General features: G+C 43.5%; 1 protein-coding gene across 1 annotated transcript; it reads left to right on the plus strand.

The window, feature by feature from the left end:
- The first annotated feature begins 489 nt into the window (after window positions 1-489).
- LOC138983089 (putative neuropeptide Y receptor 11) lies at window positions 490-16,922 on the plus strand. Its single transcript, XM_070356497.1, has 4 exons — window positions 490-1,035; window positions 11,535-11,711; window positions 15,424-15,747; window positions 16,554-16,922. Exons 1-4 carry the CDS (start codon window positions 490-492, stop codon window positions 16,920-16,922), a joined length of 1,416 nt encoding a protein of 471 aa, XP_070212598.1.
- The last annotated feature ends 9,361 nt before the right edge of the window (window positions 16,923-26,283 follow it).

Below are 26,283 nucleotides of genomic sequence, written 5' to 3' on the forward strand. Positions count from 1 at the left end.
CATTGTCACAGATAACTGGAGCGTGCTTTCTTTTCACTGTCTTCGAATCGCTGGCCTTTCAAACCGGACGTGACGCACCCCTGAAAGTCGAGAGTCGTAACCTCGAAGGGTCACGTGACGATTTGGCGGTCCAGGCTATTTGGTCTATGTTTCAACCAACCCAACCAGACCCCGCTGTTTGATCTCCCCCGTTTGGTTGGCACCCACTTGCGGCTTGTGCACATCAACCCTGGTACCCAGTTGAACGATCTATATCTGAGTGAAGTCCTGTGACGGAACTGCTGTTGTCTGTGTGTTTGTCTCTTTATTTCCATGGTTGTACCATTTCTTTTAAAGTACTGCGAAACCCACGGCGATCACATTCCAATCATTTCTGTGTACTGTTTGTTCTGAATATGAAGCTAATTCAACCGATACAGGCTGATGTTTTATATAAAGAAATTGTAAAGAAATGTCTCCTCTGTCCCCAGGCCAGCAAAACAGAGCAAGATGCCTGCCTTGGTAAACCAGAGCTTACCATCGTCCTCCACATTCTACTTCAGGATCAGCGGGGGCGACAACAACCGCAGCGCCATCGGGGTCAGGGAGGCGGTGGGGGTGGGGTCGGGGAGCCTGCCCCCCGGCTTCCAGGACCTCCCCCCTCTCTCCCCAGGAGGCGACAAGGACTTCTCCTGGATGTACCCGCTCCTGGAGCAGATGACGAAAGAGGAGCGAACGTTCGGGCCCACCACGGAGCTTCTGCTCATCTTTGCCTTCACCGTGTTCATCTCCTTCGGGGCTGTTGGCAACGGCTTGGTGTGCTTCGTGGTGGCGCGCAACCCCATCATGAGGACCCCGCGCAACATCTTCATCATCAACCTGGCCATCTCAGACCTGACGTTGTGCGTCTTCACGCAGCCCCTCAACCTCTACCTCCTCATCACCACGCAGTGGGAGCTGGGCAGCTTCATGTGCAAGTTCGTCACCATGTTCCAGGGCACCAACGTCTTCGTCTCCACTATCAGCATCACGGCTATTGCCCTAGACAGGTTTCAGGTTAGTTACTGTTTGTGCTTGTGCGTGGGCAGCGATGGGATAAGTGGGAGGGGGGATAGGGTCGGGATTGTGGGATTTAGGGTAAGACACCAACATCTTTGTTTCTACAATCTGCATCACGGCTTTTGCCTTGGACAGGTTTCAAGTGAGTGTGGGAAGAGTGGATGCAGTAATGCTGTTAGTACGGAGCTGGTGTTGGTGTTTTGGGGTGGCAGTGAGGTTGAGAGGCGCCGGGCAGCCCAGGATAGGTTCCAGGTCAATGTGGAGGTACGTAGAAGTGGGGTGGAGGGGAGTGGAGAGGAAATGGGTGTAATGGTTGGGGGTAAGGTAAGGGTTGAGGGACGTGGTGGTGGTGGTGTATGTGAGTGTGGATGTGGTGGTTAGTATCTCCATGTTCATCGAGCACCAACGTCTTCGTGTACACCATCACGGCAATCGCACCGGACACATGTCAGGTCAGTCTTTGACTGCGCTTGTTCAATGCGGGAACCAGCTCTAGAAGTCCATCTCTGTGTGTAAATTTGTGCGTGTTTGCCATCCTCCTTGTATTTCTGCCTTTTTTCTGCCTCTATCCTTACTTGTGCGCACAAATCGTATATTATATCACAAGCGAAACAATGTTTTCCGTCAGGTCATGGAACGTCTGCAGCCATCCATATAAGAGGGTTTGAAAATACAAACAGCACATTTCAGCCCAACATGAACGTAACAAAACACAAAACAAAACAAAGAATAAGAAAAAAAGAGAGAGAGAGAGAGAGAGAGAGAGAGAGAGAGAGAGAGAGAGAGAGAGAGAGAGAGAGGGGGTAGATAAGAGAGAGAGAGAGAGAGAGAGAGAGAGAGAGAGAGAGAGAGAGACAGGGAGAGAGAGATACAGGGACAATGACAATGACAATGACAATTCTTTATTTAACGAGGGTAGTAGATTAAGCAGTGGTCTGCTTTTTTACATCCAGCCCTCGCCCTAAAGAGGAACTAACTACAACAATGAAGTAAAAATACAAGATAAAAAAATTAAATAAAAATAAAATAAAAAAATTAAATTTAGAGACAGAGACAGGGAGAGAGAGAGAGAGAGAGAGAGAGAGAGAGAGAGAGAGAGAGAGAGAGACAGACAGACAGACGTACTGAGAGAGAGAGAGACAGAGACAGAGACAGACAGAGAGACAGAGAGGGACAGAGACCGAGACAGAAACAGAGACACAGAGAAAGAAAGAAGATTATATTTTACCCAAAAAAACGCACAGACCCAGCTGGCGGAGTTTTTAACTTCAATTCAGTCGGGGAAAAAACACATGTAAGCTTTCATCTTTCATGTAGTCAAACTCGTTTTTTTTAAATTGGTCGAATATTTAAAACAACGCCATCACAGCTGCATCATAATTGTTGCTCTACTTTTATTTATTGGTCACGATCATTTTCATTTTTTCATTGTATTGTATTTCACTATGTGCCCTCGTGTGACACCGGAGCTTCTTCGTGCTACGTAGATCAGAAAGAGCAGGTGCAGTTCGTTTTCAAGAGCTCTGTAAAATACGTTTAGTTGTTGGAAGCACAGATGTTAGCTATTAACATTTACTTTTTTTTCTTCGTGTTTTTACTGTGGTTTTTTTTAATGTACAAAGCAAAAATATAACGACGATTTCTACCCTTTCAACGAACACACAAAATGTATACGAGCCACAGACACCAAAAGCAGACAGACAGACAGGCAGGCAGACATACAGACACACGCACACGTAGCTCTCATAGCATGGCACCGAAAGCGGGTTGTCATTGCACGAAATGTCTAGGAGCTAAATGTCTGGATATCTCAGAATCTGCTTCCAGTTGCTGAATTAAATGTATCTATCGTCACTAGGGACCACTGTACTTGCTGTTCATATTTGTATTTCGGTTGAAACTGATTTGTCGACAAACTTCAAAAGTCAAACTATACTAATGCGGTTTAAAATTATACACAAGCCTTTTTTTTTTTTAATTGATGATCGAAATCTCGAAACTACATACATAATATTTCTGTCAAAAAGAAAACCAAAAAAAGCTATCGTTATCATACACCTAATGGTATAAATCAGAAATAGTGCCTGAGGCAAGTCTTATTCCGTTGCACTAGTCTAAATCTAACAAGCACAATATATTGATCCCGGGGTGTCAAAATCCAAGGCCCTGTTTCCCGCGGTCTGACTCGACTGCTTGACAATTACATAAGCCCGTTGGGATTCAGGGCTAGAATTAGTGTCATCCTTGTCATCAGCTCTTTCAGGCCATGCCTCTGTGTTGTAGCCACCCTACCCTTGCTCGTATGCAACAACCTGCACAATATAGACACTCATGCAGGCTATCAAAGTCACAAAACTTCTGAAAATTGAAGCGATTCTGTGCAAAATATTGAGGGGTCGAAAAAAAAGGGGTTTTGATACTGCCTCTACACAAACAATAATCATGTTGTCGTAGCTTTATTTGATTGCATACTTATGTTGCGAAGTTTTCACGTGAGCCCACAAAAGCTTTTCTTGATAATATTTTTGGTCTGAATTTTCTTTTTTCTTCTTTTTTTTACATTTAGTCAAGTTTTGACTAAATGTTTTAACATAGAGGGGGAATCGAGACGAGGGTCATGGTGTATGTGTGTGTGTGTGTGTGTGTGTGTGTGTGTGTCTGTCTGTCTGTCTGTCTGTCTGTGCGTGTGTGTGTGTAGAGCGATTCAGACCAAACTGATGAACCGATCTTTATGAAATTTTACATGAGAGTTCCTGGGAATGATATCCTCGGACGTTTTTTTCATTTTTTTGATAAATACTTTTGATGTCGTCATATCCGGCTTTTTGTAAAAGTTGAGGCGGCACTGTCACACCCTCATTTTTTAATCAAATTGATTGAAATTTTTGTAAAGCTATCTTCGACGAAGGCCGGACTTCGGTATTGCATTTCAGTTTGGTGGCTTAAAAGTTATGTAATGACTTTAGTCATTAAAAATCTGAAAATTGTAATTAAAATGGGGTTTTTTATAAAACGATCCAAATTTACGTTCATCTTATTCTTCATCATTTTCTGATTCCAAAAACATATAAATATGTTATATTTGGATTAAAAACAAGCTCTGAAAATTAAAAATATAAAAATTATGATCAAAATTAAATTTTCGAAATCGATTTAAAAACAATTTCATCTTATTCCTTGTCGGTTCCTGATTCCAAAAACATATAGATATGATATGTTTGGATTAAAAACACGCTCAGAAAGTTCAAACGAAGAGAGGTACAGAAAAGCGTGCTATGCAGCACAGCGAAACCACCACCGTGCTGAACAGGCTCGTCAGTTTCACTCCGTTTTGCACAAGCGGCGGACTACGGTCATTGTGAAAAAAGCAGTGCGTTCAGTTTCATTCTGTGAGTTCCACAGCTTGACTAAATGTAGTAATTTCGCCTTACGCGACTTGTTTTTTTTTTAGAAAAGTGTGAAACCGTCCCTTACAGATTTTCGATCTGTGAAAGTGCTTCAAAATGCATACGACGAATACGACAAATAAACAATCGAAGAGAATGAACAAAAACACCATTTCCCCTTTTGCACTTTCAATTTGTGCATGGTAAGACTCATAATCAAAACTTATGACAATACTTTGGATTTGTCATAGGGTCCTCTAATTGGTCGTTAACTCGCCAGCCTAGCACTGTTAGAGTTGAGTGATGTAGGAACATACGTCCATCAGAGAAGCGTTTATCCCTTTAACAGTCAATTTCACCCTCCTTCTCCGTCTTCGACTTTTATGTTTGAGTGATGTGGGAACATACGCATAGAGGAACGTTTTAACATCCCATTCATTTATTCAGTCAATTTCATCTTTCTCTTACTTTTTCAACTGTTATGTTATGTTTACCCTTCTGTTCATTCATTCAGTCAATTTTATCCCCAGCATATGTCCATCAGAGAAACAATTTTACCCTTCTGTTCCTGCATTCAGTCCATTCTATCCTCAGCATATGTCCGGCAGAAAAACAATGTTACCCTTCTGTTCCTGCATTCAGTAAATTTTTATCCTCAGCATATGTCCATCAGAGAAACGGTTAACACTTCTGGTCCTGCATTCAGTCCATTCTATCCTCAGCATATGTCCGTCAGAGAAACGGTTTACACTTCTGGTCCTGCATTCAGTCCATTCTATCCTCAGCATATGTCCGTCAGAGAAACGGTTTACATTTCTGGTCCTGCATTCAGTCCATTCTATCCTCAGCATATGTCCGTCAGAGAAACGGTTTACATTTCTGGTCCTGCATTCAGTCCATTATATCCTCAGCATATGTCCGTCAGAGAAACAATGTTACCCTTCTGTTTATTCATTCAGTTAATTTTATCCTCAGCATTTATGTCCATCAGAAAGTTTGTCTCCCTTCTGTTCATTCATTCAGTCAATTTTGACATCCTCCGTCTTTTACTTATGTCACGTTCGAGGGATGTGGGAACAAACGTCCGTAAGATGAACGTTGGGCGGGGATGTAGCTCAGTCGGTAGCGCGCTGGATTTGTATCCAGTTGGCCGCTGTCAGCGTGAGTTCGTCCCCACGTTCGGCGAGAGATTTATTTCTCAGAGTCAACTTTGTGTGCAGACTCTCCTCGGTGTCCGAACACCCCCGTGTGTACACGCAAGCACAAGACCAAGTGCGCACGAAAAAGATCCTGTAATCCATGTCAGAGTTCGGTGGGTTATAGAAACACGAAAATACCCAGCCTGCTTCCTCCGAAAGCGGCGTATGGCTGCCTAAATGGCGGGGTAAAAACGGTCATAAACGTAAAAGCCGTGGGAGTTTCAGCCCATGAACGAACAAACAAACAAACAAGATGAACGTTTTACCCTTGTTCATTCCTTCATACAGTCAATGTTGCCCTCCTCCTTCTTCTAGCACCAGTATGTTAGAATGATGTGGGAACATCAGTCAATCACGGGAAAGTTTATCCTTCTGTTCCTGCATTCAGTCAATCTTATCCTCAGCATACGTCCATCAGAGGAACGTTTTACTCTCTTGTTCATGCATTCAGTCAATTGTATTATCCTCCTTCTACTACTAGTATGCTTGAGTGATGTGGGAACGTACATCCATCAGAGGAAAGTGTTACCCTCCAAATCCCGCATTCAGTCAGTTTTATCCTCAGCATACGTCCATCAGAGGAACGGTTTTACCTTTCTGTTCCTGCCTTCAGTCAATTGTATCCTTGGCATATGTCTATCAGAGAAACTTGTTACCCTCTTGTTCATTCATTCAATCAATTTTGCCCTTATCCTTCTTCCACCACTGGTATGTCTGAGTGATGTGGGAACATCAGTCAATCATCGAAACGTGTGACCCTTCTGTTCCTGCATTAATCCTCAGTATACGTCCTTGAGAGGAACGTTTTACCCTCTTGTTCATTTATTCAGTCAATTGTATCCTCAGCATGCGTCCTTCAGAGGAACGTTTTACCCTCTTGTTCATTCATTCAGTCCTTTTTCCCCTCCTCCTCCTTCTACCACTGGTATGTTTGAGTGATGTGGGAACATCAGTCAATCAGGGAAACCTGACAGGGGGTAGGCTCGAGGGAAAAGCTGTTGAGAGAACAAAGCAATCGGCACAAAAGACAGCTTTGTCATGCGCATCCGTCTTCCGTTCTTTAGCTGGCCTCAGGGACAGGCAATGCCAAGTGATGCGGTAGACGCAAAACGTGAAAGGGTAGGACTGGAAAAGGGGGAGAACAAATAGACACGTTAGCAGAGATCCGTGCCAAGCGTACGTAGCGCAGAGGGCAAAACATGGTGAGAGAGAGAGAGAGAGAGAGAGAGAGAGAGAGAGAGAGAGACAGACAGACAGACAGACAGACTGAGACAGAGAGAGAGAGACAGAGAGAGAGAGACAGACAGACACCGAGAGAGAGACAGAGATAGAGAGAGACAGAGAGAAACGGACAGACAGACATACGGACAGACAGACAGACAGACACAGACAGAGAGACAGGACGAAGGAAGGAACCATACCCAAGGATGGAGAAGTTATGACAAAAAGAAGAATGAAAGAGAGAGTGACAACGGCATTGACAATGACAATTCTTTATTTAACGAGTGTAATAGATTAAGCAACTGAAGTACGAACACTTATATATGAGTTGAAGAGGGAGAGCTTGGCAGAGAGAGAGAGAGAGAGAGAGAGGGAGAGAGACAGACAGACAGAGAGAAAGAGAGAGGGGGGGGAGAGAGAGACAGACAGACAGACAGACAGACAGAGAGACAGACAGACAGACAGACAGAGAGAGAGAGAGAAAGAGAGAGAGAGAGAGAGAGAGAGGGAGAGAGACAGACAGACAGAGAGAAAGAGTCTGAAGTCTGAAGTCTGAATGTTTTAATGAGTAGGCCTTGGGCCCTTTTCATGGAGATGAGCACATCTCAAGCACCAGCATACAAATGCACATTGTGAACAAAAACAAGAACATCCTACTAGTATCGCCCTGTTTCGTTTACGGATTATGGATTACGAATGGAAAGCGCCTTCATGACAAATGTAGAAAAACGTAGCAATAGCGGCTTACTAGTGTTTGAAAACAGCATGGTTAATTTAAACAATGATGGGATTCTAGTGTATTTTCGTGGAATATAATATTCTCTTAACTCAGCATATTTAGGGCATACTAAAAACAAAGTGGACTTCATCTTCAACACTGCCACAACAAAATGGACAAGATAAATCAGCGGAGGTTGCATTTAAATTAAAGCGAAATCGATGCACTTTCAGAGGAGATACTCCCAATCTAAGTCTAATCAGAAGATTTCTAGCTTTAATATGTTTCAAATCACTTAAATAGTTGGATAATGTTAGGGTTGATTTGAAGGTTCTGTACAGAGAGAAACGTTCACTTCCTTGTACATTGTCAAGCCAGGTTTGCTTATAGGCCCATTGCAGAAACTCAAGTTAACAACAGCATTTCTACTCGGCGCGCGCGGTATGAGAATCACGGGTCGTAACTCTCTGGAATTGGTCATCCGCCGCCATGTTGGATGCCTTGCACGATCTCTGACAGTGCTTGAGCGTTGGGTGGCGACTCGACAAAAGTGAAAATGACACGTTGTGTGGCCAAAAACTGCAGTCAGTAGGCACACTTTAGGATCCCTAAAGTTGTTTACCATCAGGGTGACAACTGGAAGGAAGTTACTGAGCGGAGAAGACGATTATAACTGGTTATTTTTTGCTGTGTGCAGTGCGCTAATCAACAATTGTCCATAGGCTGTGCCTTTAGAGTGAACACTGTGATAGGATGCTTTGAAAATTATACTTTGCAGTAGTTACCTGAGCTGCATTGTACCTCATTTGCCTGTCTTGAGAGCTTTATCTTGTGAATTTTGGTGCACTGTCTGCATGGTAATTTGAGATAAAGAATAAATAAATGAATATAATAATGTATTCTTGCTTTACTTTTTACATTTAGTCAAGTTTTGACTAAATGTTTTAACGTAGAGGGGGGAATCGAGACGAGGGTCGTGGTGTATGTGCGTGCGTGTGTGTGTGTGTGTGTGTGTGTGTGTGTGTGTCTGTCTGTGTGTGTGTGTGTGTGTCTGTGTGTGTGTGTAGAGCGATTCAGACTAAACTACTGGACCGATCTTTATGAAATTTGACATGAGAGTTCCTGGGTATGAAATCCCCGAACGTATTTTTCATTTTTTTGATAAATGTCTTTGATGACGTCATATCCGGCTTTTCGTGAAAGTTGAGGCGGCACTGTCACGCCCTCATTTTTCAAACCAAATTGGTTCAAATTTTGGTCAAGTAATCTTCGACGAAGCCCGGACTTCGGTATTGCATTTCAGCTTGGTGGCTTAAAAATTAATTAATGACTTTGGTCATTAAAAATCTGAAAATTGTAAAAAAAAAATAAAAATTTATAAAACGATCCAAATTTACGTTTATCTTATTCTCCATCATTTGCTGATTCCAAAAACATATAAATATGTTATATTTGGATTAAAAACAAGCTCTGAAAATTAAATATATAAAAATTATTATCAAAATTAAATTGTCGAAATCAATTTAAAAACACTTTCATCTTATTCCTTGTCGGTTCCTGATTCCAAAAACATATAGATATGATATGTTTGGATTAAAAACACGCTCAGAAAGTTAAAATGAAGAGAGGTACAGAAAAGCGTGCTATCCTTCTTAGCGCAACTACTACCCCGCTCTTGTCAATTTCTTTTTTTTTATTTTTTTTATTCTCTTTTTGTACATTTTTTTATATTTTTTTTTTACATGTATATGGTGTACATTACAGGACATCACCTAACCGAAAGGACAGAATCATATAACAGAAAAGCACACTTGGACAATTACAACATACATGGGGTGGGAGGATGGAATGGGGAGGGGGGATGTTCTGTGGTTTGGTGGTCGCATTATCAAAAGGTTTTAAGAACGAAAAAACCTAAGGGTTACATCAAAACGTGCATATACAGGCGCCAATTTCACTGCCTTTGCCATGAGCGGTCGACTGACGATGCTACGAGTATACGGTCTTGCTGAAAAATGGCATTGCGTTCAGTTTCATTCTGTGAGTTCGACAGCTACTTGACTAAATGTTATTTTTTTCGCCTTACGCGACTTGTTATGTTGTGCTGTTGTGTTAAAAAGGCAGATCCCCTTTGGACTCATGCATGCACAGTTTTCTTCATTTTGTCTGCATACACAGTGAAATACGCAAAAAGAACAAGAGTGCAATGAAGAAAACTAACAAAGACGGCATCCAATATGGCGGCGCGAAGAGAGTATGAGCGGAGTTGTGCCCCTTAGGGCTAAAGCTAGCCGATCCATATGATAACGTCACGCCGAGTAAGAAGAATGAATTGGACCTATAGGATGAAATAAGTGTTTCTTTAAATGCTGTTAGGAACGCCTTCTCATCGCCAACACTTTGGAGAGAGAGAGAGAGGGAGAGAGAGAGGGAGAGAGAGAGAGAGGGAGAGAGAGAGAGAGAGAGAGAGAGACACACACACACACACACACAGACAGACAGACAGACAGACAGAGAGAGAGAGAGAGAAACTGAAACTGAAACTGAAACTGAAACTGAACTTTATTACCAAAGGATAGAGGTTTTAGGCAAAGCCTAATCTTACAACCTGTCCCTTATACAAACACTTAATACAGACGCACATAATATAGATAGTAAAATTGACAAGGTTATTGTTACTTACAGACGTACATAATGTAAATAGTAATAAGAAAAGGGTTATGGTTTTGTATACACATTCAAAAATGGGAAAAACATGTAGTGTGGAAATTGCAGCATAGTTGCAATAATGCATTGCATATAAACATCCAAAACAACTAATAACAAAAGGGAGAAAACAAATGAGAGAGAGAGAGAGAGAGAAAGAGAGAGAGAGAGAGATTCGCAGAGAGAGAGAGACGAAGAACAAGGGGCAGTGAAAAAACAAAAATCAAAACCCAACAAAATCAAGAAAAGAAAGGGTTAACACACAGAAAAAGCAAAAACAACATAACGACACTGCTGCAACAAGAGTAACTTGAACAAGAGGACAAAGGATAGAAACCAGCGGTAACACAAACTGGTTGCAAGTATCGCAGACAAAAGAACTGCACGGGATCATTAGATGAGGGCAGAATAAAGAAGTAGAGCAAGAACATCCCCTATGATTGAAACGCCTGTGAATACAGAAGAGAAGTGTGGAGTGCATCGATTTAAAGATATACTAAGTAGCCTTTTAGGGACAGCTGTCTGGTAAAATTAAGCTTAATGCCGTTCTTAATTGAGCCCGAAGTTGACTTCGCGAAGTCATTTTTACCGAAAATTCTAATGCTACTGCTTCGTGCAGCGAGCTTCGTGGAGGAGACTTAGAGAAGTCACTTCGCCCAAATAATGTCAGGCTTTCAGAAGTCCAAGGGACATTCATGTATTGATTAAAACTCACCTGCAATAGTTAAACTATAAAATACTCCGTAACTATGCTAATTAGATATATGAATGTAAATAATGGAACGATTTTGTTATGTACACCCTCTTGTATTTGGCTCCCCATTTGGTTCATCGACATTTTTTAGTGCTGCCAATCATCCATAACGCTAGCAGACGAAACTCCTCCAAGGACGCATGAAGCAGGCCCTTGATACCCGTTGTTGCCAACGTTTGTCGGATGTCTTCAGTTTGTAAATTGGACAGCCCCCCCCCCCCCCCCCGCCCCGTTAATCACCTCCAAAAATATGAGAAGACCAGCTCTTAGAATGAAGAAATAAAGTCTTAAAACGGGGGTAATTTTACAGAGGTTATGAAAATCTAAGAAAACCGGGTCCTTAAAAGAAGTATAAGTCTTGAAATAGGGGGTTCCACTTTTTGTCTTTAACTCTCATCTTATTCAGCTCTTATATTTTTCTCTTCATAGTTTACCATGTTTTGTCTTCATCGTTTACCTTGTGTTCTCTTCATCTCTTTCCTTGCTTCAACAGTTACCTGTTTATATTGCAGGTGATCGTATATCCAACGAAGGAGAGCATGAAGCAGGTGGGAGCGGCCATTGGCCTGCTGAGCATCTGGGTCATCTCTTTCCTGATGGCCAGTCCGGCCCTGCTCTTTCAAGTGCTGGACACTAACGCTCCGCTCAAACACGAGTTCCCTGACTTCTTAGTTTACAACTGTATTGAGGTGAGGGATGATGATTATGGATGATGGATGATGGATTGATGGATGATTGATGATGATGATTGATGATGATGATGATGATGATGGAACTTTATTTTTCAAGGATAGAGGTTTAAGGCTATGCCTTTTCTTACAACCGGTCATTACTTCTAATACAAAATTATACAAGTAAAACAATCGGAAAAATAAGCAAACTAAACGAACAAACAAGCAAACAAACAACCGGACGAATAAGCATACAAAACGAACAAACAAGCAAACAAACAACACAATGACGAATATGTAGAGAGAGAGAGAGAGAGAGAGAGAGAGAGAGAGAGAGAGAGAGAGAGAGAGAGAGAGAGAGAGAGTAAGGGAGTGAGAGGGGGAGAGAGAGGGGGAAAGGCAGAGAGAAAGAGCAGGCAGACAGCCAGACATACATATAGACATAAAGAGACAGATAGATGGACATGCAGATAGACATACAATGAGCCAGATAAACAGACAGAGAGGTGTAAAGCCTTGTGAAAGACGAAGCCATGCACAAATGTACACAACATAGAGATAAAAAAAAAACCACACCTAAGACTCGTTTCAGATGAGTAAAGAACAAGTCGCGTAAGGCGAAAATACAATATTTAGTCAAGTAGCTGTCGAACTCACAGAATGAAACTGAACGCAATGCCATTTTACTCGTAGCATCGTCAGGCCACCGCTCATGGCAAAGGCAGTGAAATTGACAAGAAGAGCGGGGTAGTAGTTGCGCTAAGAAGGATAGCACGCTTTTCTGTACCTCTCTTTGTTTTAACTTTCTGAGCGTGTTTTTAATCCAAACATATCATATCTATATGTTTTTGGAATCAGGAACCGACAAGGAATAAGATGAAAGTGTTTTTAAATTGATTTGGACAATTTAATTTTGATAATAATTTTTATATATTTAATTTTCAGAGCTTGTTTTTAATCCGAATATAACATATTTATATGTTTTTGGAATCAGCAAATGATGGAGAATAAGATAAACGTAAATTTGGATCGTTTTATAAATTTTTATTTTTTTTTTACAATTTTCCGATTTTTAATGACCAAAGTCATTAATTAATTTTTAAGCCACCAAGCTGAAATGCAATACCGAACCCCGGGCTTCGTCGAAGATTACTTGACCAAAATTTGAACCAATTTGGTTTGAAAAATGAGGGCGTGACAGTGCCGCCTCAACTTTCACGAAAAGCCGGATATGACGTCATCAAAGACATTTATCAAAAAAAGGAAAAAACGTTCGGGGATTTCATACCCAGGAACTCTCATGTCAAATTTCATAAAGATCGGTCCAGTAGTTTAGTCTGAATCGCTCTACACACACACACACACACACACACACACACACACACACACACACACACGCACGCACACACGCACGCACATACACCACGACCCTCGTTTCGATTCCCCCTCGATGTTAAAATATTTAGTCAAAACTTGACTAAATATAAAAAAGTATTGCGGATAGAGATAGGACTTCAGAAATAATATGGTATGAACCATATGAGTACCTTTGTGTATATTTTCAGTCGTTCCGTAAACATAAAAGAACTAAGATTAAGAACAAAAGCTGAAAAATTCTTCTGACCGACCATATATTTGTGAGCCGTGTAACATCATGAACACAAGGCTCACCACGGATGCTGACCCAAGTGAGCCCCATGGACCCCCTCAGTGAAAAATGTAGAAGACAAAGAGGTTCATGTTCTTACTTTCGCAGACACACGGCTCTCTGAGCCCTTTACAAACACGGTATGGTCATCTGGGTTAGATTGACTCCGTAAATGTTCGTTAGTGCAGATCTGGCAGATACTTTTCTCAGACAGTACTGATGGTACACATGATAACTTATATGTAGTGCGTACCAGGACCCACTCTTGTCAGTTTTAGTGCGTCGTGGGACCCACTCCATGGATTTCTAGTGCATGTTTTCGGTTCCTTGTGCGTATAGGACAGAGGGACGCGTATGTTGGGGAGTCCAGGACACACCTTTGAAAATTATGTATCAACAGCTTGTTGACTTTGATTCCGCGAAGTGTGACTGCATGCACTTTAAATCCAGAGCAAGGTTGTCGACCCAACCTTCGATCCTCGTCGTAACCATATTACATTTCTTCCACAACGTTCCACTCCATCACATGCCGATGAAAGAAGCCGTAACGAGAAATTGATCCTCTGCATGGCAGCCTGCTTGTGTCTCCTTCACATCTTGCAGAAACACACGCTGACACGCCCATGATTTTATATAGTTCATCTATCTAAATGGCCGCTGGCAATCCATTATCCATTTTCTGTCGAGTTTGGCGTATCGGCGCGCGTGTGTGTCAGTGGTGTGAAAATGGATGAGAAATCATTAATACGCAAACAAACAAAAACAAAAAATTTGATTTACTTTTTTTTAAAGATTAAAAATGATTTTTAAAAAAAGTGACATATATTCAAACTAATAAAAATGTGCTGGCTGTACAAGTGTTCGATTCAGTGAGCGAGGATTATAGGTACTTTCCTTCCCGCGTAGAACATCTTGTTTATTATCGTAGATCCGGACAGGTTTTCACCTAAGACAAGAGCATTTTCAACTTTAAACACACGCTAAAAGTCAACAGTCTGGCTGTTTCTTGTGCATGGTGATGCTTGAGCTGTTGATTTAATATTTGAAGTGACACCTGTCTCATTCTGCTCAATGAATTCAGGAAGAAAATGTTCCAATCAGTCTACACAGAATGCAAGCAGGATGTTGATGTTCTGCTTGTGTTTGTGCTGAAAGGGTGCTCTTATTCCATATGAAAGCCTGCACAGATATGGGGCGTTGAACATGACCTACAACATTCTGAGAACATCAGGTCTGAGAATGTCGGGAGTCTTACATTGGGCGTACTTTCTTTACTTTCTTTATTTGGTGTTTAACGTCGTTTTCAACCACGAAGGTTGTATCGCGACGGGGAAAGGGGGGAGATGGGATAGAGCCACTTGTCAATTGTTTCTTGTTCACAAAAGCACAAATCAAAATTTTGCTCCAGGGGCTTGCAACGTAGTACAATATATGACCTTACTGGGAGAATGCAAGTCTCCAGTACAAAGGACTTAACATTTCTTACATACTGCTTGACTAAAATCTGTACAAACATTGACTATATTCTATACAAGAAACACTTAACAAGGGTAAAAGGAGAAACAGAATCCGTTAGTCGCCTCTTACGACATGCTGGGGAGCATCGGGTAAATTCTTTCTCGTCCCAACCAATATGGGACTCCCCCTAACCCGCGGGGGGTAATTGGGCGTACATTTACTGAGGCTATAAACACAAAATATGAGGAAAGAGGGTCTGAAGTGAGAGGGAGTCGAGTCTTAAGATGGGGTGGGGGGGGGGGGGGGGGTTCCAGTGTACATCTGTTTTCCCTCAAACTGTAACAGGACAAGAACAAGAATGTATTCCGCCATATAGCATTAAAGCCATTGGTATTTTTCCTGGTGTGTATAACATGCATACAGCCATACACTCCGCACAAATACGATACAATAATAAAGAAAAACAGGGAGAAAAAAAAGTAAAGAAAAAAGGCCAATAGGCTTAACAACAGCAAGTCTAAGTCGTCACCGAAATGAAAGGTAATGAAAAAAAAATAGAAATAAAAATATTTATCATCGTGTATTTTGAATAGTTACACCATCTGTATCCCTACTCTGTGGCAGGACCAAAACATGAAGGTGGAGAAGCGGGCCTACACGGTGGCTCAAATGGTGGTGCAATACATCCTCCCCTTCATCATCCTCACCGTGGCGCACCTGCGTATCTGCAACAAGCTGCGTTACCGCATGGTCAACCAGCAGAACCAGGGCAAGTCCCGCGCCCCCCGACAGACAGCCAATCCGCCGCGCAGCACGCAGGAGGAGCGGCGCAGTCGCCGGAAGCGGAAGACGAACTTGTTGCTGGCCGCCATTGCTCTGGCCTTCGCCTTGAGCTGGCTCCCGCTCAACATCTTCAACTTGCTGTCCGAGTTCCACCGAGAGCTCTTTGTCAGAGGCTTCAACAAGACTTTTGATGGAGACGGGGGTAAAGTTTTGTCTTTGAGTGTGTGTTATTGACTGCATCGCAGCATGTGTTTGATGGTTTCTTTGTGATCGTTAATTTGTTTCTTCGTTTTTGTGTGTCTTTGTTTGTTTGTTTCTGTGTTTGTTTTTAATGTTCTTCTATTTTTCTCTTTTCCTTTTTTCTTTTTTTTTTGTAAGGGGAAAGAATACACTAAGATAGGAAGAGTACACTAATGTAATGCCTCTCCCTCTCTATCTCTGGAGGTAACGAAGGAAGGAAAATGGGGGGAAATGGGGGGGGGGGGTGCGGCACCAGCGGATGTGGGGGTGGAGGGAGGGGGGGGGGACGAGGACACGTAGGCGTAGAAAAGAAGAACAGACAGTTTTAACACTCTCCATCTATACACGTGAAAAAGGAGGGGACCTATGGGGAGCGGGGGAAACAGCGAAGGTGGGGGTGGAGGTCGAGGACAAGAAGAACAGAACAATGTAACTCACTCCCTCTCTAACTGTGCAGGTGCAGAAGAAGGGACAACACCGTTGGTGGGGGTGGGGCCGGGTAAAGAAGAGGAAGAACACACTAACATTATGCTCTTCCTCTCTATTTGTGCATTTACAGAAGGAAGGAAAATGGGGGGGGGGGGGCGGCACAAGCGGGGGTGGTGTGAATGGGAAGAAGAAGACACGTCGGCGTAGAACAGAGCAGAATAATGTAACACTCTCCTTTTCTATCTATTTGTGCAGGTACCGAAGGAGGGAAACTGGGGGGCGGAGGTGGAGGGGGAGAGGAGGACACGTCAGTCAACATCAGCCTGGCCTACGCCATCTGCCATCTCCTCGTGCTGTGCTCCGCGTGCGTCAACCCCGTGGTGTACGGCTGGTTCAACGACAACTTCAAGAGCGAGTTCCTCAAGATTCTCTGCTGCCCCTGCTGCAAGCAGCTGCACGCCACAGTCAAGAAGCTGCTGTGCTGCGGCGGGGGGAGGGGCAAGCCGGGGGTCCCCTCCATCACCCTCACCAAAGCCACCAACGGCAACGGAGTGGGGGCGTGCGGTGGAGGGGGAGACGATGGGGGTGCCTCCGAGAAGTTGACGATGTGCAGGATTGACGATGACGCCACGACGGTCAACTACATGACGGTTGTAACGCCCGTGTCGTGACTCTTGATTACCTGATCGTGGCTACGCCCGTGTCGTGACAGTTAGTAGAGTTACTCTGGTTACGGCACTGTCGTAAGTGTTTGCTAAGTTGCTGGGGTAAAGCCAGTGTCGTAACTTAACGGCATTACTGCGGTCACGCCAGTTGGGTCAACACACTGCTAACTGCATAACTGGGGTTACGCCAGTGTCCGAAGTGTTAGCTATAGTACATAACTGTGTTACCATAGTGTCCCAACTGTCACCTGTGGTATATAACTGTGGTTACGCTAATGGCGTACTTGTTTAATTGAGTATACAACAGTGGTACACCAGTGTCCCAACTGGTAACTATAGAATGGACATGTCGTTAATCCATTGTTGTAACTGTTGTCTACACAACTATTGATTGTCACGCCTGTGTCATGACTGTTGACTGTGTGACTGTTGTTATCGTTAATTGCATGACAGTTGATGCGCCCATGGCCTAAATGATAATCATATAAATATAAATCATATGACTGTGGGTGCGCCAGAGTCGTAACAGGCGGGGATATAGCTCAGTTGGTAGCGCGCTGGATTTGTATTCAGTTGGCCGCTGTCAGCGTGAGTTCGATCCCAGGTTCGGCGGAAATTTATTTCACAGAGTCAACTTTGTGTGCAGACTCTCTTCGGTGTCCGAACCTCCCCCCGTGTACACTACATTGGGTGTGCACGTTAAAGATCCCACGATTGACAAAAGGGTCTTTCCTGGCAAAATTGCTTAGGCACAGTTAATAATTGTCTACCTATACCCGTGTGACTTGGAATAATAGGCCGTGAAAGGTAAATATGCGCCGAAATGGCTGCAATCTACTGGCCGTATAAAATTTCATCTCACACGGCATCACTGCAGAGCGCCTAGAACTGTACCCACGGAATATGCGCGATATAAGACTCATTGATTGATTGATTGAACAGTTGACTGCACTACTGTCAATACGCCAGCCTATTCATTATGTGGCTGTGGTTACGCCCGGGGCGTGAAAGTTACATAATTTCATTTACGTCTGTTTCGTGACGGTTACGTACGTTATTGTGGTTGCGTCTGTGTCGTAGCTGTTAATTGCGTGATTGTTGCAGCATGCATAGCGTAACTGTAGGGGAAGGGCCCCTAATATGGACCGCTTGTTGTTTATTGCTGATAACCAGCTTGTTTTCTTGCGAAGAAGTTTCATTTTGTGGTTGGTAGTCCTTCTCTCTTAGTTTAACCGTTAGGCCTAATTAGAGTGAAATAACTTTGATAGACCTTCAGGAAAAATTAAATGCAGAAAAAATCACAAAAGGTCCAATTAGGAGCCTGGGCGCCCAATATGGACCAGTGAAGCGGCCTTCACGAATCACTGTAAAAAGCCCCCTATACTTCAAAATAACATGATACAACTTAGTGTGCAAGTCAGACTAATTAAAATATGCTTTAGATTTAGCTGTTTCGGGTTGATGAGAGTATTATTTGAAGCACACCAGGAAACTAAAGAAGCTTATCAAAAACAGAGTGAAAATAAGTGAAATTATCAACTTTCACGAAAAAACCCACTATTTGTTATATTTTTTTGAAATCTTGAGGGCTAGTTATAGATTATTTTCAGCAAGCTTCTTAATGAATTAAATAAAATTCCCTTTAGTTTTTATTTTCTTCGATTTGTTGAAGGTGGTCCATATTAGGGGACTCACACATACTTTGAGGTTTTGCTATTATTTTTTGTTTGCAGTAGAAACTCGGGGTACACACTGTTAAAATGTAACAAATACTGTCTTAGCTGTCATATATAGCCATTTTTGTGTTATAAAAGCTTTGGCTGTGGACAGAAACGAGTCCGTTTTAGGTGGCAAATTTAGAGTGAACGCTGCCAAAAATGAAAAAAAAAAGCGAAAAAGCCTGACGGTTTTGAGGTTTGTGTTTCTGCAACTGTTTTGACATGTGCAACTTATCCAGAGAGGGTGAATAAAGCGAATGAAATTGTTTTGAGCGCTCTAGCGCCGTTAGTTTGTCAGAACAGAAGGTGGTCCATATTAGGAGCCGGTCCATATTAGGAGCCTTTCCCCTACATCACATCACTTTGGTCGAGCCCGTCTCGTAACTCCAAATAAACATGACTGTGTTTACGCCCGTGTCGTTAACTTTCCGTTGGATGCAACGTGACTGTTGTTAATTTTATGGCGTAAAAATAGAATTCCTGTCATATACAGGGTGACCCAAAAAAAAGAGTACCGAAACAAAACGTCATAAACGTCATAAATTGAACAAAAATAAAGCATTCTTCATAACATTTATTTACAAACACAAGTAGCCTCTGCATGATTTGCACAGAAAATGCTCCAAATTTTAGCGTTCTAGCTTGTCTTTCAGGAAAGTTATGCTCATATGCGGCGAGTTCAAGTTTGTTTTGGGTACTCTTTTTTGGGGGTCACCCTGTACGTTGATTTTGTTGCATTGTTGTATATATATCGTTGAACATTTATGTGGTAGCAATGACGCGACTGTAACCAAACAGCTGGTCAGACCATAGATATCTATGGTCAGACATAAAGTCAGACCAGTGGCATAAGCATGAAGACTGCAAAATCTCGTGGACAACATTGACTCAAATTGTTTTGTGTATCAAATTACAGTGTAGACGTTTGAACATTCTGGATGCATTCACACTGCTGCTTAAGAAATAGTCGGCGAAAAAAATCATAACCAGCAAACTGCTACCACGTTGCCTAGTTCACATGCGCGTTGAACAAACAGCTGCGTAATTGGCGTCATATATATGCGTGATATGACGTCATATATGTGTGTCATAAAACCAAGGATTTATCGGGGCGCATCAAACAAAAACACGAACAAGAACGCACCTTGAACACTAAGTAAAACAGAGGCGATAACGCAGTCAGTGTGTGTCAGACTGTGGTCCCCCCCCCCCCTTTTTGTGTGTGTTTTCCTTGATATAAAATCCAGAAAGTTGGTGACAAATAAGCTGTCATGTCACAGTTGCAGTTGACATAAAACTAGCGGCAATATCATTGTTGTCGTCACAAGTGTTGTCACGACACCGAAAGAATGACGACAACATCGCTGACCTTTCGGACGTGTTCCTGACTACGATCAGAGTGTAAGATAAGATGTTGGCTAAGTCAAGATTAATTCATTTTTGCGTCCATTCCTCTGAAAATATGTATGTCTAGAGTTTCCAACCAGTAAATCATATAGGCCCAATGGTCAAGTCCCCATATGCTCACATGCTTTTTCTTGTTGTTACAGAAGAGTAGTGAAAATAACGACATGTGGTAATACGGGATTCTTTTCAATCAGAAACATTGACACGTACGTGAACGAAAGAAGGCCGTAAACAAACAGCTAGCTTTCCATTTCAAATCAAGAAAAATAATGCTGCCAAATACAGGCATGAGATTGTGTGTATATAATCAGGTAGCTTTTCGTTTCAAAACAGAGGAAAAATGACAAATACAGGAATGAGATTGTGTGTATAAAACCAGGTAGCTTTTCGTTTTAAAACAGGAAAAAAATGACAAATACAGGCATAAGATAGTGTGTATAAAATCAGGTAGCCTTTCGTTTCAAACAGAGGAAAAAAATAACAAATACAGGCATGAGATAGTGTGTATATAATCAGGTAGCTTTTCGTTTTAAAACAGAGGAAAAAATGACAACTACAGGCATGAGATAGTGTGTATAAAATCAGGTAGCTTTTCGTTTCAAAACAGAGGAAAAAATGACAACTACAGGCATGAGATCGTCGTCGGCATCCGTCGGTCCCGAAGGGGCCATGGAACTGCACCTGAAAAAGTCATTTGGCGCTGGAACAGCGCCTGCTGTGGCTGTACAGCCCGATGCGAGAGTGGCAGTCTCTGCCGCAGCGACCACACTTGTGAACAGTATCTGATGTTGTTACTTTACTGTTCTTTTCTTAGGTTTTGAGCCTTTGTGCTTCCGAGCCTAGTTTGAGCTTCTCTTCCCCCTTGGCTAGACTTCTCTTCAGTTCCTGCCTCCAGCGGGCTCGATCTTGAGCAAGGTCTCCCCAGCCGTTGATGTCCATGTCGAGGGCCTTCATGTCTCTTTTGTAGACATCTCTGTAGCGGAGTTGGGGGCGTTCCAGTGCTCTCTTGCCTGATGCCAGCTCACCGTACAGTAGATCCTTGGGGATCCTGCCGTCTTCCATTCTGCGTACGTGACCAAGCCAACGGAGTCGGCGTTGCCGGAGCAGTGTGTACATGCTGGGCATAATAGCACGTTCCAGGACCTCGTTGTTCGTTACCCTGTCTGACCACTTGATTCCTAGGATCCGCCGTGGGTTGCGCATGTGGAATGTGTTCACCAAGATCGTAAGTTACTGATGAGCCAAGGTATGTGAATTCATTCACGACATCCAGTTGATAGTTGTTGATGGTGATGATGGGTGTGCATTCAGTGTCCTGGCCTACGATGTTGGTCTTTTTCAGGCTGATGGTCAATCCGAAATCCTGGCAGGCTCATGAGAAGTTGTCCATGAGGCGCTGAAGGTGCTCCTCCTTGTGGGTTGTCAAGGCAGCGTCGTCTGCAAATAGCATGTCTCTGATGAGGGTCTTCCGAATCTTGGTCTTTGCCTTAAGGCGTGACAGGCTGAAGAGTTTGCCATCTGACCTGGTATGGAGGTAGATTCTGTCGGTTGAAGTTCTGAATGCGTGTTTCAGCATGACTGCAAAGTATATGCCGAAGAGGGTGGGGGCAAGCACGCATCCCTGCTTGACTCCGCTCTTGACCTCGAAGGGAGCGGATGACGAGCCGTCAAACTGCACGACGCCCTTCATGTCTGTGTGGAATGACTGGATCATGCTTAGCAGCCTATGCGGACACCCAATCCTTTCTAAGACTTTGAAGAGTCCATCCCGGCTCACCAGGTCAAAGGCCTTGGTCAAGTCTACGAAGGCGATATATAGTGGCTGCCTTTGTTCTCTGAACTTCTCCCGTAGCTGTCGTTGGGAGAAAATCATGTCGATAGTGGATCGTTCTGACCTGAAGCCACACTGAGTCTCTGGATAAAACTTAACCCTGTCGGCAAGCTTCTGTAGTCTGTTTAGGACCATGCGCGCAAACAATTTCCCTATGATGCTGAGCAAGGAGATCCCCCTGTAGTTATTGCAGTCGCTGCGATCTCCCTTGTTTTTGTACAGGGTGACGATGTTGCTGTCTCGCATGTCGTGGGGAACTTCTCCTTCCTCCCAGCAGTGAACCAGCAGCTCGTGCAGGTGGATCAGGGCTTGGCTCTTCGCGGACTGTGAGATAGGCATGAGATAGTGTGTATAAAATCAGGTAGCTTTTCGTTTCAAAACAGAGAAAAAAAATGACAAATACATGAATGAAAGATGTGTACATAATCAGTTAGCTATTCTTCCAAGTCAAGAAAATACATAAGAACATAATTCAAACATGTTTGTACATAACCAGCTTTTTTTAAGTCAGTTGATAGCGTTTTGGTTAACCTGCTCCTGATGAAAATTAATTTGTGAACTCGAGACAGCAATGATTTTCTTGGGGAAAAAAGTCACATGTGCTTTGTTTTGTGTCATATAGTCCACCAGTACAACGTTGTATATACTGAAAACTATTTTATGGTCTGCCTTTCACAAAAGGTCTCAAATATTTTTTTCATAATTTGCAAATGTCTAATTAATACTCACAACGACGTGCTGCATTTGGGTTATTCTCCAGAGCTGGGTACCATTTTCTGACATGCATTTTCAGTCCATTTAATTATTATACCGTATATTAAATGGCATGTATAGAATGTATTTTCTTTACTTTTTTCATTGATACTCCATGTCTCAGTTCCATAAAGAAATATTACCGTCGTAACATGGTTTACACTAGTACAAAGCTCTGGATAATAAACCATTTAGTAACGTTAAAACCGTCGTATGTTTGTATAGTAGAACAGATAAGTGCTAGCACAAACATGTACATCACGCGCTCAAACACACATACACATTAACATACACATAAACAAATACATACACTGACAGACACACACACACACAGACACACAGACACACAGACACACACACACACACACACACACACACACACACACACACGCACATATGATTTCATTCTGAAATGTAAAATCGGTACATAATAACGAGGTTTCCCGATCCATTCCAATAAATTCGTAACGATGAATTTGCTTTTGTACTCCTGTTCTTTTTGTGTCTTAATGATTGTATTTTGGTTTTGTACATGTGTATGATAATGTCATTGTAAAGCGCTTGGAGCTTTTAGGTAAGCGCTCTATAAATTTCCATCTTCTTCTTCTTTTCGATCGCCGATCACACTTGGAGTCCAGATCTTGAGATATAATTAGTGGTCTTCTGCAGCGCAGCCACTGGCCCGTACAGCTTGTTGTGCAGGGACTCCGGCAATGGCCCGATTTCCTCTCTCAGCACCTGGTGGTTCCTGCAGTCTCGTAGGATGTGGGCCGTGTCCTGCTCTGCTTCTCCACAAGAACACATGGGGAAAGGGAACAACATGCAGCTTCCCGTGGAGATGCTGGTTAAGTCTGTTGTGTCCCGTTCTCAGGCGGAAGATGACCACCTGCTGTGGTCTGGATAGCAGGTGGTAGCTGTCCTGTGGCTGGGGCGTCCTGTCAGGGCTCGACAATAACGAATGCCCGACAGCCCGGGGCAAGCGTTTGAACCTGTCGGGCAAGTAAACCTTATGACCAGCTGCCCGACGGGGCAAGTGACAATATGTCAGTGAAAATTAAAATGTATTCAAATACCTTGGCGTACAAAGGACCAAACTTCCGAAGAACAATTAGACTCTTCCAATGTTTCCCCCAATGTTATCGATCGCTTCTGCTAACCGGAAATGCTTTCGTTCATGTATTCACCCCATTCAGGAATTTCCGATTTGGTGACATTTCTTTAATCTAACGCGGCTTCTCATTGGTTTAGGTCACGGCTAAGAGCCAATCAATGAAGAGCTATCTGAAAACTGAGAAGCACAGTTCAAAATGGCTTCGCAGTCGTCGATGTTTTCCTTTTTAACAACTTCAAAGCGCGGTGTAGATGACACAGACGATGGTTCGAAACGAAAATCCCAGAAGAAGGCATTCGAGGCCTGTCGTGACCGGAAATTCCTCTCATCTTGGCTTACGGAGTCAGTGTGTTACTGTTTGCGTTACTCCGTTTTATTGTTTTATATCTCATTCTCTATTTAGTTTATTGTGGCAAGTAAAAAAAAAATGGGGCAAGTAGTTTTGATGTGTACTTGCCCGACAGGGCAAGTTGTCAGAAAAGTTAATGTCAAGGCCTGCCTGTGCAGAGACTTAATGATGGTCTTCATCTCTGTCAGGCTCACAGGGTTGTTCTCTTGCTCATCTTCTGCACCCAGCTTTGCCATCCTGTCCGCCTCTTCGTTTCCTTGTACACCACAGTGAGAGGGGATCCATTGCAGTACTGTCCTCAGGCTCTTGATGTTGTGTAGAGCGTGTTCCAGCTGAGGCAGTTTGCTACTGGTCATTGCTTGTAGTACTGACAGAGCGTCAGTCAGGAAGACCACCTGGTTGTCATGGTTGACTCTGTCGTTGATGGTGTTTGCTGCATGGATCAGTGCTTGTACCTCAGCTCTGTAGTTTGTACAGTGGAGGCCTGTTTGTAAAGCCTCTGCTTGCCTCTCTCCACTGGGGTACTGGACATACACCCCCGATCCTCCATTTTTGACGGCCTCTGTGGCTGACCCATCAGTATACACCCGTATCCATGCTTCTTGGGGGTACCTTTCTTCAAGCATTGCAAGAGTCAGGGCTTTTTTCGTCGCATTGCTCTGCTCGTCCTTTGTTGTGAGGTAGGGGACACTGGTCTGTATGTCCAGGTTTCCTTGTCTGTCTTCCCAGGGTGGGGCATCAAGGGAGAAAGATGGTGGCTCCACTAGCTCTGGCATCTCTGTCTGATGTTTCTTCTGCAAAGCCCTTGCCTCAAGAGCGAAGCTTGATCTTTTCAGCCTGCCTAAGGACATCTTCTTGAGTCTGTCACTCATTGGATGGTCATGAGTGCACTGGTACTTAGTGGCTTGTACCATTGTTTTGCAGTCTCGCCTTTTGCTCAGTGGAGGAATGCCAGTCACCTGTTCCATCTTCTGTATGGGTGTTGATTTCATTGCGCCCGTGATGATTCTCAGCGCTTGGTTCTGTACTTTGTCTAGGGCCTGCTGGTGTGTCTTGGCTGCTGTTGCCCAAGAGCTTGATCCGTACTCGAGGTGCGGTCGTACAGTCCCCTGGTAGACTGTTTTCAGGATCTTCTCGTTTGCACCCCAGTGTGATCCTGCCAGCTTCCGCATGATGTTTAGTTTTCTCCTGGCCTTTCCCTCTGCATTCATGATGTGTTGTTTCCAGGTCATGCGCTTGTCATAGGTGACCCCCAGGTATGTTTGCTGGTCTTCAAATTTCAGGGGTTATTCCCCCAAGGTCAGTTTGCCAGGTGTCGCTTTGGCAGAGAGTGTGAAGAGAGTGGCAGTAGTCTTCTCCCTGTTGATGGTCACACACCAGTCTTCCGCCCACGCTGCAACCTTTTCTAGGGCAAGTTGCATCCTGTAGGTTGCTTTGGTTGCATACTCTTCCGAGCACCAGAGAACAAGGTCATCAGCATACAGTGCCGCTTGGACTCCCTTGGGCAACTCTGGTACCAGGTCGTTAATGAAGAGTATGAATAGCGTGGGGGAGAGTACTCCTCCCTGTGGAACTCCTTGGCGTAGTAGCACCTTTCGGCCACAGTGACCGTCCACCAGCACTCTGGCCTTTCGGTTGTGCAGGTGCGACTTGGTCCACTGGTACATGTTGCCTTTGACGCTGGAACGTAGGAGCTTCACAAGGAGTCCATCTTTCCAGACCTTGTCGGAGGCCTTCTGCGGGTCAATGAAGGTGGCCAGGGTGTCCTTCTGGGCCTGGTAAGCATCCTCTATGACCTGGCTAAGGTGTGTTGTCTGGTCCTCCGTACTTCTGTGCTGTCGGAAGCCGGCTTGTTCTGGGACGATGATGCTTTCTGATTCAAGGTACAGCTGCAGGCGCTGGTTGACAATGCGCTCCATGGTTTTGCATACGCAGCTTGTCAGGCTGATGGGTCGGTAGCTCAGGGTTTTGGTCTTGTTTTTCCCTTTCTTTAAAACTGGGATCATCCTGGCTTCCTTCCAGCACTGAGGTACCTGTCCCTTTCTCCAGCTGAGGTTGAAGATGCCCAGTAGTTTCTGGAGAGCCGAGTTGCCTATGTGTTGCAACATCTCATTCATAATGTTGTCTGGACCTGGAGACTTCTTCTTTTTGAGCTTCTTGATGGCATTCTTCAGCTCTGCCATGGTGATGTCTTGTTG

The sequence above is a fragment of the Littorina saxatilis genome, linkage group LG12 (genome assembly GCF_037325665.1).
Source record: "Littorina saxatilis isolate snail1 linkage group LG12, US_GU_Lsax_2.0, whole genome shotgun sequence".
Classification (NCBI taxonomy): domain Eukaryota; kingdom Metazoa; phylum Mollusca; class Gastropoda; order Littorinimorpha; family Littorinidae; genus Littorina; species Littorina saxatilis.

What these genes read in the sequence shown, in the direction of transcription:
- LOC138983089 (XM_070356497.1), top strand. Translation starts at nt 490, where the DNA reads ATGCCTGCCTTGGTAAACCAGAGCTTACCATCGTCCTCCACATTCTAC. An exon ending in TTGCCCTAGACAGGTTTCAG is followed by an intron (nt 1,036 to 11,534) that starts GTTAGTTACTGT and finishes TTTATATTGCAG; the next exon opens with GTGATCGTATATCCAACGAA. An exon ending in TAGTTTACAACTGTATTGAG is followed by an intron (nt 11,712 to 15,423) that starts GTGAGGGATGAT and finishes ACTCTGTGGCAG; the next exon opens with GACCAAAACATGAAGGTGGA.